At 40.3% G+C, this 14,959-nt stretch overlaps 1 protein-coding gene across 6 annotated transcripts in view; it reads left to right on the forward strand.

The window, feature by feature from the left end:
• TMPRSS7 (transmembrane serine protease 7) overlaps window positions 1-14,959 on the forward strand; it is a 41,453-nt gene that overhangs the window by 21,516 nt on the left and 4,978 nt on the right. For 5 of the 6 annotated variants that reach the window (XM_062623971.1, XM_062623973.1, XM_062623972.1 and 2 more), the window contains 8 exons: window positions 1,616-1,844; window positions 3,199-3,329; window positions 4,609-4,721; window positions 6,350-6,456; window positions 10,420-10,556; window positions 11,506-11,613; window positions 12,445-12,555; window positions 13,518-13,634. In XM_062623971.1, the coding sequence (XP_062479955.1) occupies window positions 1,616-1,844; window positions 3,199-3,329; window positions 4,609-4,721; window positions 6,350-6,456; window positions 10,420-10,556; window positions 11,506-11,613; window positions 12,445-12,555; window positions 13,518-13,634 (1,053 nt within the window). The remainder of the gene's footprint in view (window positions 1-1,615; window positions 1,845-3,198; window positions 3,330-4,608; window positions 4,722-6,349; window positions 6,457-10,419; window positions 10,557-11,505; window positions 11,614-12,444; window positions 12,556-13,517; window positions 13,635-14,959) is intronic. The other variant, XM_062623974.1, reaches the window with a different exon arrangement.

Consider the following 14,959-nt stretch of genomic DNA (forward strand, 5'->3'; position numbering starts at 1 on the left):
GGAGACTTGCTGAGATTTAGCATGAGGTGAGTGACTTGCATTGCCATGGTATCTGGCAATGCAGGGTTGGTTTGGGTAAGGACTGTATCTAGATGTGCTTTCAAGCTGGTATGCTTGCATTAATACTAGTTCCAGAGCTAGCTCTGAATTCTCTGCACTGTGCTCTATACCAGCAGTGAGTTTGTCAGTTTATTAATTACTTAGTAGAAATAATGGCAGTCACATAATTCTAAAGATTATGATCGCAGCTGTCTTTGTCAAGGGTGAGTAAATAAGCACAAACAACCATTATAAGAAGAATGTTACTGGGAAGAGATAAGAACAAGAAGGAAGTAAGAACAACAATGGTTCAACCAAAGCTTTAAGTAGTCGTAACTCTAATTCAACTGAATGGTATGTGACCCTTATAAATTGTTCATAAACATTCAGAGCATTAGTTTCAAGATTGCAAATTAGAAGTGGAAGTCAAACAAAGCCTGCCTCTCCCTGTCTTGATTAATTGCTGGTTAAAAGGCCAACATTGAATTCGAGTCAACAATTGATAGTGAACTTTCATAGTGCGGTAAAAGATGTTCCATGATAGTAACTATTTCAGAGACTTGTGTTCTTAATAGGCAGGAATTAATGCAAATATTTACTTTGGATCTTACTCTCCCTAATTTGTATTTTTCCTCCTTCTCGTCATTCAAAGAGCTATGTTTAGAGTTTTAGATATGACCAAACAAAAAAATCCCTCAGCTTTTTGCCGACTGTGAGCCGCAATATTGAATTGAAGACCTCAATATATTTGACTTGAAAGTCAAAATTGTTCCGGTTTAATTGGAAAACTGGATGCAAGTAGGGTAATTTTATAGTTATTATTAACTAAAATATGACACACTTTTTTTGCCTTTTTTAAATATAAAATTATTGTGTAGGTTGGGCTCTATATATTTCACACTAATTCCATTTCTAGCAGTGACTTCTAATGCGGCAAATGTTTACAAGACTTGACAGGACAAAGGCCTGATCTGAATTCATTTTGAACCTGCTTTGAGCAGGACATTACGTTGAACAAGAAAAATCCTAGTATCCCTTCCAAACTGAAGGAGTTGGTCAATCTGAATTTAGTGGTAGCACTTATAGCCTGTTTCACAATACAAGAACCCAGATGTTTGAAGAGTAGCCTAAAAAACCCCAGAGTAATACAGACGTGTAGCTGAATTTTTATGTTGATTTTATTTATTATATCATAATATCTGTAGGGGGCGAGGAGATGATTTATACCTTAGCAGTAGGACATTTCCTAGTGAACAATTATTTTATTTAAGCGATTTATCCTCTGGGAGCTCCACAGAGCTTTGTTGTACAAAATGATGCCACTTTAATGCAACTACACTGCAAAGACACTTAACAGCATTGTTTGCTATGCTTTGTAGTTTTATGAATGGACTTTCCCTTGACCACAGACTTATAACGAAGATAAATACAGTGAGTGGCACAGATTACTTTGTTTTCAGTTTTAGCTATGCTATCATATGTTGCTTTACTTGAAAGTAATTGTATTTTATTAAATGCCACGTGGATTTAACAGTGTGTTAATGTGCCCAATGTTGAGAATGTGCTATTTTCACAGGAACAAATTGTGTGTATGATATGTATGCTGATCGCCTACATGAGCGCTTTCCTCTGGATATCCGCACTGCCTCGGGGTCGACGATCTGCTATTTTAAGCTGACTGCATCAGTGGGCCATCTTATTCGTCTTTCAATAGTATCCCTTCATATTGAAGCAGATAACTGCATCACGGACTCTCTAACCATCTACGACTCTCTCATGCCAATCACACATAAGATACTGTACCGGTGAGTACATTTGTGGGGTTTTTTATTGCTTGGTTGTTTGTTTTTTGTGCTGTTAAAAACACTTTAATCTTCATGCATTACACATACAACACCTGGCAAGTTGTGTCCCACCACCGCCGCCTCCTCCTGCCTTACAAAACTGGAAAAGTTTATGTTGCTAATAAAAGAAACAGTTAAATTATTCTTTTAATTCTTCTGTAGTCTTCAACTAGAGTGCATCTTCGCTTATCTATAGAGCTATGAGAAGTTCACACGTTACCGGGTGGAATTTTCTGTTTCTGTTGGGAAACAGATGTTAACTAAAAGAAACTCAGAATTTCCTCCCCTAAGCAAACTCTTCTTCCATTCTAATATTAGTGCTCTTCATACGGAGACTGAAGTTCTAAAACTGAGTCTCGTGATGTTTGGATACTTACCACCACCGCTCACCAGCTCAGTGCCTTTTTTTTAGCTGCTCCATTTGAGTCTATTATAGGGGTTTTAAAATCTGGAGTTGAAGCTGTGGTGCCTTGAGTGCCGTGGACTATCACTTCCCCAGCCTCCCCTCAATGATCCAGTATACTTGTTGGGTGATATTTTTGTCCTAAGTTCCTGTTAACTGCTTCCACAGGGCTTTGTTAGACCAAAAGGTGAAGACAGCACCTTTGGTCTAAGAGAAAGCACCTCCATCAAGCAGTTGAAGAGCTCAGTGCTTTGACCCCTGAAATCCTTTTCTTTGTCCTGTCAATGTGTGTGTAAGCCTCAAAAAAGAGCATTGGCTTTTCAGTCCTCTTCCATAGCTGGTCTTTACCAACCTGAATCACTCTCTGGCTTGTCTATAAACCAGCAAATGGTGTTCACTTACTTGCTATTATCTGTAGATGGCTGAGGATGCCTGCTAGGTAATGCATACGGAAAATAACTTATTCTTTTTTAATGAGATTAGTTGATTGCTTAGGTTCTTCATTTCTGACTTAAAGAATAACTTGCTTGTCTTTCCTACTCCCCAACAACAAGCTAAATATGTTGGCCTAATGAAAGAATTTTTCTCTTTCTACAAGACTTTCTTTACTATTGGCTTCGCTCATTTTAACTTGGAGTGAAGGCTCCAAGTCGGTATTATCTCCTAGACCTAACCATTCCATCTTCATTATCATGTTTGCAATTTATCTCTAAGACGTGACTTTCCAATACTGGGTTTCTAATTGGTCTTGTAATAGATGTTTAAGAGCAGGGAGTTTTTAACCAGGCTTTAAAGTAAGTAAGCACTGCAACAGTGGAAAAATTCATGCACAGAAGGAGAGCAAATGTGTTGGGATTTTGGTTTGTTATGTGTTTTTACCAATTGTATGTACTCTCCTTTCTTCCCCCTCAGAGCCTGTGAACCAGCTGATTCACTGGTGTCGCTTGTGTCCACAAATAACCTCATGCTGGTAATGTTTAAGGCAGCACAAATAAAGGAACAGAAGGAATTCCATGGCTATGTTGAGGTCATTACACAAGAAAGTAGGTTTGTTCAGGAATGTGTTTCTTATATTGTTTCTATCTAAGATTCCAAAGTGATTGCCAAGTTCCTGACTATGAACAAACGACTCCTGTATCTCAGTTGGTTTTCTTCTGCATGCCTGTCTCTCTCCTTCCTTTCCTCTGCATTGCCAAGCATCTGCCTTCCTCCTGAGTGATTTAATCTGCGCAGATTAACTGCTCTTCACTGAAATTCGGAGGTAGAAGGCAGTAACCTGCGGTCTGAGCTCAGCTGATCGCGGCTGCTTGTAGCAGTAGATGGAGCTGTTATTCCGGGTGTAGCCCTGCTCGGGATCTTTCCTGGTTTGGGGCTCGGTGATGATGTTAAAGGTGGAGAGAGTTCAGCACGAAAACCTGCTTTCAGAAAGCAAAACTTCAGTAGCTTTGTCTGCATTTTCTACTGGTGCCTGTTTCCACATTAACGCAAAGGAGCCAGTTTTGTTTGTCCAGCAAGTTAATCATTTGCTTTTTATTGCTTTAAGCTTTAAGAAGTGCTTAGATCATAAAACCAAATAGTACAAGGAAACCTACAGATCATAATCACAAATGGCACAAGGAAACCTACCCTAAAAGCACAAGGAGTAAAACTCCAAGCTAATGCCAGAGAATTCAAGCTGCCCCAAAAGATGCTGCATACTTTCCTTTTGAAAGTAATTAAGCATCAAAGTACCATCATAAAAGCATGTGAGAAAACCTCCATCTTAAGTAACTTTAAATTCCAAGCTCTTATTTGGTAGATTTAAATTCAGAGCTGAGTTTTCATTGTTTCTGTGTATTTTGTTTCTGTATTTTTTGTTTTTAATGAGTTATTTAAATCCATTCAGCAGTCATAAAAGGAAACTTTGGCTTCGAGGAGGCTGGTTAGTTTAGTACATTGTCCATTTCTCTTCTAAACAGCTGCATTTTAGAACTAGAGATACTCATGTATTACTGCAGTGTGGATGCACTGATGTGCAACATGGTTCACTTAAGACCTGTTGGCAGAACTGCCTTTAGTGAAACAACCAATATGAATCTTCATAATGTTTTATCCTGGTCTTGCAGAGCCCTGCAAGCATTCCTAGAATTGACATCCCTTGCCTGTCTGTGTGCACAATTGGAAAGGGAATCCTTTTGCAACGTGACCCAGATAAATGGAATTTGTCAGCTGCCCCGTTTTGCAGTGAAGAGTTCTGATAAATCTGGGTTTACCCATCTGAATATCTATCTATATGAAGTATATTGAGGTTCACCAAACTTTGGTTTCTTTTCTATTCCCTAGGGTGTGGAAAAGCAATAGTAACAAAAGAGAAAATTGGCTATGAAGGGAGAATCACAAGTCCCTATTACCCAAGCTATTACCCTCCAAAATGTCTTTGTGCGTGGAACTTCCAGGTAACATGATTCTCTTAGGCTATTGCATGCTTTGGGCACACAGAGCCTGTAAGCAGAGCAGAAACGATTGTGTAGGGAGTAACCTTCATCCTTACGAATGCAGCAGTTTATAGATGTGATATAGCTGAATAGCTGGCTGTGCTCAGGTGTCTTGTCTTGGGGTTTTCCCTTCTATTTTTATTCTGTGAACCTTCTCTTAACTAGGAGAACACAGTTCCTAAACTGCCCTATTATAAGAATAAAGAGCTGAGATAAGTTTTAATGTTTAGCCTGCAGGATTGTTTTAGTGGCCGAGAATGTAAGACTTCACTGTTTTTACATCAACTCTTCCCACCCCAAAACAACTGGTAAAAAATATTCCCCTGATGTAGTTATTGCTGCTACTTCCGTGGTATCTCTTTTCAGTCTATTTTGATACGCTTAATAAATTTTCTGGCTAAGATGGTTTGTCCTATCGGTACAATCCCACAGATTGTTTCCTCTTGGTATCATTTTTCTGCATCTTTACAGGTACTTTCCTGCAAGCAAATGACCACAGGTTTACATCAGTTTAGAATATTGTCATGCCTGGTCTGATGACATTAGTGTTTCCCTATTGATGTTGCTAACATAAGATCTTTGACTTGTGGTTTGCCTTTCAGTGTTTTCTAAGTAATATGGCAATGGATATGGCACAGTCCACTCTCTACCTATCTTATCTTTCTGTTTGTGTTACTCATGTCTGGTTGAGCTAGTGGTTGCCCATGTTGAAACTCGCCCATCTGCATGGAATCCAGCTAGCAATGACCTACAGCCAATTCCTTTTCTAGAAAGCGAAGGCAATTACTTCTTTTTCCTTTGTTAGGCTTCAGGTCTTCAGTTCACCCTGGACTTCTGAGGGGAAAGCTCCTGAACACTTAACATGAGCAACCCCCAAAACTTATTTCTCACAACAGTTTAATTTGTCAGTAGTTCAATGCTGAAAGTGTCTCTTATTTCCTCCTGTTCTCTGTTAAAGAAAAGGAGAAAAAAACCTCCATTTGTGGATTCTTGTCCTGGACCAGCCCTTGTTTTTAAAGGAACATTGCCTTGTCTTGCAAAAAAGTTTTGCTCCTTTAAATAAAGGAAATTCTAATTCAAGATGAGCCTTTGTGGTACTGCAGGTCTTAAAAATCTTCTATAAAGTGGTGAAGAATGCTTGACTGATTGGGCGCTTGCAGAAGACTACAATATGGTGGTAGAAATAACTTCTAGCATTACAAAGGGGACACAGGTATTCAGTGCAGTACCTTAGCTAACAATCCACTCAGGCTGTGTGTCCCTACACAAGTAAATTTGGATGTGTTTGAGTGCTTTGATCAGGATACAAAAGCTGCGTTCTGTGGCCAGTGGCTTTTTGAAGATGAAAGGACTGTTGTTGGATGAGGAGAAAGCTCGCAGCTATGGTGGGGCTTTGCCAACCTTTGCTTTTACCCAGTAGCTGGCAGGTGTCTCAAGTGCTGGCTGTTGAGCCAACAAAGCCAATACAGTTCCTGGAGTGTTGCATTGCCAAGCACCATAATTGCTGAGTTAAGTCTAAAGACTTTCGTGTTCAATGTCTGCAGAAGGAAAACGATGACTGCTTTCACTGTCTTTCTTGTTCACAACAGACTCCACAGAAGAGCCTTGGTATAGCTCTGAAGTTTCATAACTATACCATCAGTGAGAAGAATATTAAAGGCTGTGAGCGAGGGTGGTGGAAAATTAATGAACACATGTAAGTACTTCTTCTAATGTTATTAAACTAGCATTACCAAAATAAACCTTCCTATCGCTCCTGCAGCTCACTCAAATGGTTTCCACAAACAGATACCTCACTGGTTGTCTCTTAGCATTCTTTCACTTTGGCTCATGGTGTATTTGAAATGCTACAAAAATATCTCTGTGGATATATAAAATTTTCTATTGTGAAGTACCAGAAACATGAAAACAAGAGCCTTTGGTATTCTCTGGAGAGAAAGAAATGGGAACAGTTGAGTGCAGAAGGATGCCCTGTGAACCCTAAAGTAATTAAGGGTTTTCTGGGATCGTTGAACAAGGCCTGTTAAAAACCCTTTTAAGTGAAACTTGATTCTATGCTTGCTGATGAGGACACTGAACCTAATTAACTTCTCAGTGAAAGCTATTACAATGAGATTATTGGACATAGAAGAGCAACTGCTTCCGCATTCTAGTCACTGGTTCTCTTGAAAGAGAAGCTGCACGCATTGGCTGCCAAGGTACCACTGTATTCCTTAAATGTTTATTATTAAAATACTGATGCTGTTTTTTAAAGTAAAGTACTGCTTTTCCATGCACATTGTCCACCCGTTTTCTCTCAGATTTATAAGTCATCTTTCAGTTACTGGATGAGGCGACAGAGTTGGATTTAAGATGTTGGGTTGTATTTATTTATTTCTTTCAAAACCTTTGTTCAGGTGGGAACCTCAGTAAGATCAGACTTGAAACTGAATTTGTGAACTTGCTGCTGAAACAAAGCAGAGCCAGTTAGGCCTTTAAAAATGTAAGTGAAAGAATTAGAGAGGAGAGAACTTTCTATATCCCTTGATATCACGTTGTACTTACATAGGCAAAACTCGGTTTGTCTGAACCTCCTAAAGTGGAACCTTGTTGAAAACTGCTTGCTGGACTAGATGGGCATGTAAAAACACCAGTCAAAAAAGAACATTTGATGTGTTTGGGTGTTTTTTTTAATGTCCTTTTTATGACACAATTGGAAAGATTTGAGATATGAATCAAATAAAAGTAAAATCTGGAGGAAAAAAGGTGATGGGTTTATATTGTAAGGATATGATTTAGTGCATGAAACATTTTTATAGTCAATATTTATTTTTCTTTCCCTAAATTTTAATGGTTAATGAAAAGGGACAGACCTCACTTTTTCAGCTTCCTGCAATTGCAGCTCATAGCATGGATCTTCTGTTATCTTGGGCAAAAAGGGTGAAGAAGCTTCAGAAGGCAGATCTTGGTAAATAAAGACTGCTACTGTGAAGATAGTGCAGATAAGGTTCTTTTGAACCACTAGAGACTTTATCTAACCAGAAACACTGAACACAATCATGCTGTTCTTCCTTGTCTTTCTTCCAGTGGACATACAAAGGTTCCTTTGCCTCGTCAAGAGGTGTTGCAGTTGATGAACTACTTTTGCTGACGTTCTTAGAGGCACAGATATCAATGATTTTTTGCAAGCAAACCATTAGAGGTTTATGTGAACAAAGAAGTTGCAGTATTTTCTTTTTCTTAAAGCCAGTAATTAAGGTGTGGCTACCAAGAAGACTTCCTTTTTACATGAGAAAGACAACGAGTAATGGGCACAAGTTTCTTCTGGGGAGATTCTGACTGGACATGAGGGAAGTTTTTCACAGTGAGAACAATCAGCCATTGGAATAATCTCTCCAGGGAAGTGCTGAATTGGGCTCTTTTAAGATTCAGCTGGCCAATGTGTTGGGCCATCTAGTCTAGGTCATGTTTTTACCAAGGAAGTTTAGATCCGATGGTCCTTGGGGTCCCTTCCAACCTGGTATTCTATGATTGGTGCAACATCCTGTTGTTTCTGCTACATGATGTATGTATCTACTCAGCCCCTTACTTGGGGATGTGGTATCCCACTTCCTGCTTCAACAAATGAGACAGAATCCCTTAATTAGTTTCTCTCTGTGGCAATAGCACAGTTACAGATGGTGCCTTGCAACCTCCGTTTGCCCTGGGCCTGGAGAAATGGCTAGTAAAACCAGTAGAAGGCTCCCAAGGATTCGTAGCTCTATCTTACAAGTCCCACAAGCACATGGCCTCCTTGATGTAGCTGCATCAGCTCTTCCACAGATAGGCTGGAGCTTTCTCCGCTTTTGGTGAGATGAGGTAGTTTCATGTGCCAGCGAAGTGGGCAATGCAGCCCTCAGTTTTGGGTGTGTTTTGTTGGGGTTTTTTTGGGAGGTGATGGTGGTGGGGTTTTTCGTTTGCTTTAAAAGGTGCCAAGATCTGTTGTAAGAACATGGCCCAAGTCACTGACAGAAGGAGAAATGTAGAAAATGCTGTGGGTTGATTGAGGGGAATCAGGTGGTTAGGTGGTATTTTGCTGTGCACTTTGGCAGGCTGTTTTAGGTTGGGAACGCTGACAACAGAGACGCTAAAATGAGTGAGACTGAGACTTCCTGTAGCAGGAAATCTTCACTCTTAGCTCTGATAGTTTTTTTTTTTTCTATTTTTACAACTGTTTTCTTCATTTCTTTTTCATATTGCTGGAACAGAAGCTCCCAGGTCTGTTCAAAGGATGTTTCATTTTCATACGGTGAAGCAAAGCACATACAGAAGCATATGAAGGAGCATGGGCATTCCCTATGGCATGCTTCAGTGTGGTGCATAGGACACCAAGGCAATATCTATCCATGTGGAAATTACTGACCAGTTTTCCTACATCCATTGAAATGAAGAGTATTTGTGGTGCAATGCCTGGTGTTGCCAAATAAACAAGGCAAATATTTACCTCTGGATAATGGACTCATAGAGTCATAGAACAGTTAAGGCTGGAAAGGACCTAAAGATCATCCGGTTCCAACTCCCCTGCCATGGGAGGGACACCTCACATTAAAGTCCATAATAGCCCATTAGTCCATTTAACAATGCAATAATCCATTTTCATGGGGTTTTTTTGAGCTCTAACTTCAGCATGTGACTTGCACTGCTGTCCAGCAAGTGTGGGTGCCAAGAATCAGTACAGCTGTTTCTGCTTTTAGGTCTGCTTAGATAGATGAGACTCTTCTTGACAGGAGTCTTAAAGCTAGATGTTTTTTGTCTTAAGTATTTCCTTTCTGGAGAATTTTAGTGGAACAGAAGAAAAGGTTTATTTTTACTTCTAGAACAACTGGTATTGTTAATGTTCACTGGTTTATTACGTTTAAATCTCTCTCAAAGTCTTAAAGCATGATCCAGCATGATCTGTCCCTGTTAAAGCGTTTCTTTGGGGGTGTGTTTGTAACATGGAAGTGCCAGTTGCAACATCTCTTGGTGTCTTTGGTGAAAGGGGATGAGTGGATTAAATGTTTGCTGGCATCAGGGAGCATTTGGGTATCTCTGGGTTAAGCGGCCCCCCAGGTTGAAATCCAGGGCAGCTTAAAGTAGATGTGCCCCCAAGGGATTTCCTCTCCTGCCCCATCCAGCCTAGTTATCTGAACAGATAACTTTCAAAGGTAAAACTCCAGAATGTAAATGGTGGATGAAGGCTGGGTCACTACTTCCAAGTAATTTCAGATTCCCTACCTCTATTCCCCTCTGCCTCCAAAGTTATCCCAGTGCCTTTGCATACTCTTCATTAGGGGGAGTCCTCAAAATCAGAGCAGCTAAATTTGCTCTCTACTGTGCTGATGTTTCTCCTGCCACCAAACTTAAGTCTTCCCCAAAATCCAAATCTTCTGAAAAACATCTGTCAGAACTGGTGACAAAAATACTCATTTCTTCATTATATCCCTATTCCTGCAGACGTTATGGCAAAACATTTTGCTCGCATCTGTTTGCGTGGTCATGGAGGATCGTGACCAGCATTTTGGGCAATTTGGGCACTTGTTTCAGTTTTTTGCTCTTTAATTACATGCAGTATGACGGGATTGCTGAATTCCTGTGATGCTCACATTTAAAGGCAATTTTGATGTGCAGGCTGCTTTAAAGCTCTTTGAACACTTTTTAGGTACTGCGGTTACTATGTCGATCACCAAACAGTCTTCCACATTGCAAGTTCTGCTGTCAGCATCGAGCTTCAGTGCAGTTCGAAGGTCTCAGAGAAGCCACTTCTGGTGGAGTATGGCAGCTACAACATCAGCCAGCGTAAGATGGGTTTAATCATTTTTACAACCCACCTTTGCACTTCAGACCTGTGAAGCAGCATTTTTGAGGTCCTTTAGGACCTAGTTAGGTTTATGCAGGAAATTCCCTCTTGGGTTTCAGTTTGTTTTCCTTTCTAATCTTACTAAGCCAGGTGACTGTCAAACAAAGAACCTTTACTTAGCTTATTAAGGCTATGCAGCCAATGTTTGCAGGCATCTGCAGCATGTTCTGGTTTCCTCTACGCACACAGTTTGCCCTCATCATCTTAAAGCTTCCTTTAAGGCAGTGGCCACAGTGCAGTCAGTTGAAGCCTTCTGTCCCTGCTTGTTTTAACCATCAAGGTTTTGTTTGCAGTGTTTCTATTACTACAAGGACTTCCAAGTAATAGAGAGCATCCAGTTGCCAACCGCTTATTCCAGTGTTTCCATCCACTTAAATACTTCATGTGCAAATAGAAATCTGAGCTGAAAAAGGTCTCAAGAAGTTGATAAAAGTGTACCAACTGCAAGCTTTTTCAAGGCCTACAGCAAACAACTGTTTACTGATACTTTTCACCCTGTGTTAATCTTATGTGTTCATGTCAAAGTACTAGGGAAGCAGTGATTTCTAGTCAGAGATATTTGTCACATTAAGGCAATTTTATGCATTCCATATATGTGGAGTATGTAAAAAGATGGTAACTTCATGATTCTATTCTGTAAGACAAACATCTGTTTAATTCAGAAGTCACCTTAGTACAGGTTACTGACTGAAGCTGCAAAGTGCTGTGTATGTTGGTTATTGAAAGTGAGATTACCCTTAAAGAAAGGCATTCTAAGCTGTCTCGTGCCAGCGACTGCAAATTGAAATGAGCTGGCAATATTTGGGAGAAGGAAACTTTAAAGTGGGGTTTTGCTTGTTTTGTTTGTGTTTTGTTTTGCTGTTTTGTCTGTTTTTGTTATACTTCCAGCATGTCCACCTGGACATTTCAAGTGTTCTACCGGCTTATGCATCCGGCAGATGCAGCGCTGTGATGGGATAAACAACTGCTTCGATGAAAGCGATGAACTCTTTTGTGGTTTGTATTTGCTTATTAGAGATCCTGACCCCGACAAATGTATTCTCTAGCCTTTGAAGATAGATGAAGCAAGGTGAAAACTTTATAGGAGGGAGAATAAAGAGAAAGAATATGTTTATAGCTTCCTCTACAATTCCAGCTACAGACAATCATAGAATCATAGAATAGTTTGGGTTGGAAAGGACCTTAAGATCATCCAGTTCCAACCCCCCTGCCACAGGCAGGGACACCTCACACTAAACCATCTTCCCCAAGGCTTCGTCCAACCTGGCCTTAGAAACCACCAGGGATGGAGCATTCACAGCTTCCCTGGGCAGCCCATTCTAGTGCCTCACCACCCTCACAGTAAAGAACTTCCTCCTTATATCCAGTGAGTCAGTCTTCAATGTTTAATTCATAGTTAATTAGCAAGGGACAGAACTAAGAGCAAAGAAAGTATGGCATTGGAAAGCACAAGAAAGACAGATGTGCAAAAATATCTTTATTAGGCTGTATTTTGATTTTTTCCTCATGTGGTAAATGCTGGTATTTATAAAGTTCTATTTTGAGATGAGTTATTTTTGTGGGGCAATGACAAATCGGGGTGCATAGAGCAGATAATAATGTCCATGGTGAAAGAGGGTTAGCACTGGGGCCGCTGCACTTGGGGCAGTGCGTGATCTGAGTGGCTGAACTCCTTTGTGCTTTATTTTCTGTGTGGATTATGTGGCCCTCGTACTCATCCTTGTGCTGTGCATCAAAGGCATGAAAGTGGTACCCAGGCATGTTCAGAAGGGTAGTGTTAGCAGTACAAGCACTCCTCTGTGGCTGATCTGACTCATGTTTTTCAAGTTGTCCCTGAGTGGAACTGTAACTCCAGCTTCGCAATACAGGATAGCCCACTTGCCTGCAATGGAGTAAGCGATTGTGAGGATGGAAAAGATGAGCAGAACTGCACCCACAGTAAGGATATTCTCTTGATTAATTTCTTCCTCTCTTCTATCACCTATCCAATCCCGACTTGAATACTGGATGCCATATTCAAAGAGTTAAGAGGCACTATCAAATCTAACTGAGGCTATCTAATTCTGTTTAGTTTTCTGATATGAACAAGCCATTATTGATTTTAAACCGTTTCTTTTTAATGAGCTCTCGAGCATCTGTTTCAGCAAAATACTGGCAGGAGAACTAAGTACTCTGGGTGGAAGATAGGCATCTGGGGATTTAAAGCTTGAACCCCTGATTTTATCCCCTTAAAGCATAATCTGTGCAAATTATTTCCTAGATCTGTCTTACCATCTGTAAAATAACCATGAAAGTGATGGTTTCCCTGGAGCCGTTTTCAGGGTTATAAGGTTAATATGTTTAAAATGCTATGGAAGCTGTAAATTTAGCATTAGGCACGTGAAAGCTTTGAATCAGTCATTTCTTTAACTCTTTAGATAAATGGACGAGATACTTCTGTGCATTGACAAAGGGGTTTGAGTGGCCTTATTTGTTGCAAGCCACAAGGAAATACCAAATGCTCAAGTCAAGGATTGCAATTTAACTGAATACAATTCGCATGACTGCTTTCAGTATGATCTTGTATTTCAGTAGTAAACATGAAAAGAGGGCTTCTTTCCAGCGTACTGGATGTTTTCTGTTTCTAGCCTAACATTTGCTCTACAGATAATCTTTCACTACTATATCCAAGTTCATTAGTGCTATGGGAAAGGACTCAGCCAACTTGAGGAACCTTAGTAGTTCTACTTGAATAGTCTATTCTACTTAGAGATTAGTTTAAGCTAAAGTGCTCTTTTGCCATGTTCCCTCCTATCTATTAATATATGAACGAATCTTTTATTTGTGCAGACAGGTCTTCATGTGTCAAGCTGAGCCAGTAGTCTCTCGTTTTGTTTTGTTTCCCCCTCCAACTATTTCAGGTGTTCCTTGCACCAACCACACGTTTCAGTGCAGGAATAACATGTGCATTAGGAAACAAAATGCAAAGTGCGATGGGACTGTGGACTGTATCGATGGAAGCGATGAAAGCAGCTGCAGTAAGTCCCTCTCAAATGCTCATCTTTTTGAACTTCGAACTTTTTACACGGTAAAGCCCTTTATTACTTCGTGTTTTGGAGCGGGTAGAACGCACGCAGAGGGTACTGAGAAGTGGGCAATGCAGCCTCCAGTTTATTGCATGCTGTCAGGGTAAGGGGGAATGATCAGCTATTGGTTTACTTCAAGTCTGGTTAAAGATCTTCTGGGAAGGTGAGCTCACTGTTAGGGGGAGTCTTAGCTGTAAAGTTTATTGTAGCTATGTTAAGGAGCAGAGAAACAGGGTTAATTGCAGGGTGAACCTGGCTAGCTGGTAAGGCACTGGTTTTGCTGCCTGCAGCAGTGTCAGGGTCCTCTGTTGGAGTCAGACTGTATTTGGACTTCAGGAGTTACACAGCTGCAATGAGATAAAACCCACCTACTCTTCGCTTCTCTCTTCTGGACAGAGAAGATGCCATTATATCATAGGATGAAGTTAGGTTCTAGTCTCAAATCTTCCTAAAGTAACCCCTATACAAGCTTTTCAGCTTGTTTTGCTGGAAAGTAAATAGGTGATTGTTACTGCCGTAGCAACAGAAGTGGGATTAGGATTTGTTGCTTGAACTGAGTATTTTCGGGTGTTTCTGGCCTGCTACCTGTGTGCCTTGGATTCAGTAGGGCATCTTAGAAGCCTAGCTGTAAGTCTGCTTGCGTTTGGAAACATAAATGCTGCTTTTGACACTTTGAGTGACGGGAAGTGCCCAAAAGCATTAACACTTGTGTGTGGGACTAAGACTCCTGAGCAGAAGCTTTATGTGCATGCAGTAGAGATGGATATATGGCTTTACAGAAGGGTCTTTCTTCCTTCAATCTACAGTGTGCAGTTTTTTGCATTGGGAGATTACTTATTCACCTGTGAGTTAGTAATATACAGCATTTTCTGACTGTCAGTTGTTTCCATGCAAATTAATGATTGAACCATCTGGTTTCTGCAGTAATAAATGATCAAACTCCACATACTTGGCTGCTATTATCAACATTTTTCTTCCATCATTCCCGCTGTTTTGGCAAGAAATAAGTGCCCTGATGATTCTGAACTTCATTCCTTCCTGATGGACTCCTTTCTGTTCAGGGCTATTAAAACAATGATGAGGGATTGCCTGGTTTTAGATATTCATGTTGACGCTTATTAAATCAGTTGGTCCTTTGACATTGCTGGCACAAGAAATAGAGGCCGATTTCCACAGCAGACCTACAAAAGAAGCTTATATTTCCCAAGCCAGAGCCTTTTTTATGGATTCACTTCTTGTTTCAAGGAAGAGTTTTCTGGTTACAGCAGGACATAAGT

The sequence above is a fragment of the Pezoporus occidentalis genome, unplaced genomic scaffold (genome assembly GCF_034315485.1).
Source record: "Pezoporus occidentalis ecotype Australia unplaced genomic scaffold, CSIRO_AGI_Poc_V1 ctg26, whole genome shotgun sequence".
NCBI lineage: Eukaryota > Metazoa > Chordata > Aves > Psittaciformes > Psittacidae > Pezoporus > Pezoporus occidentalis.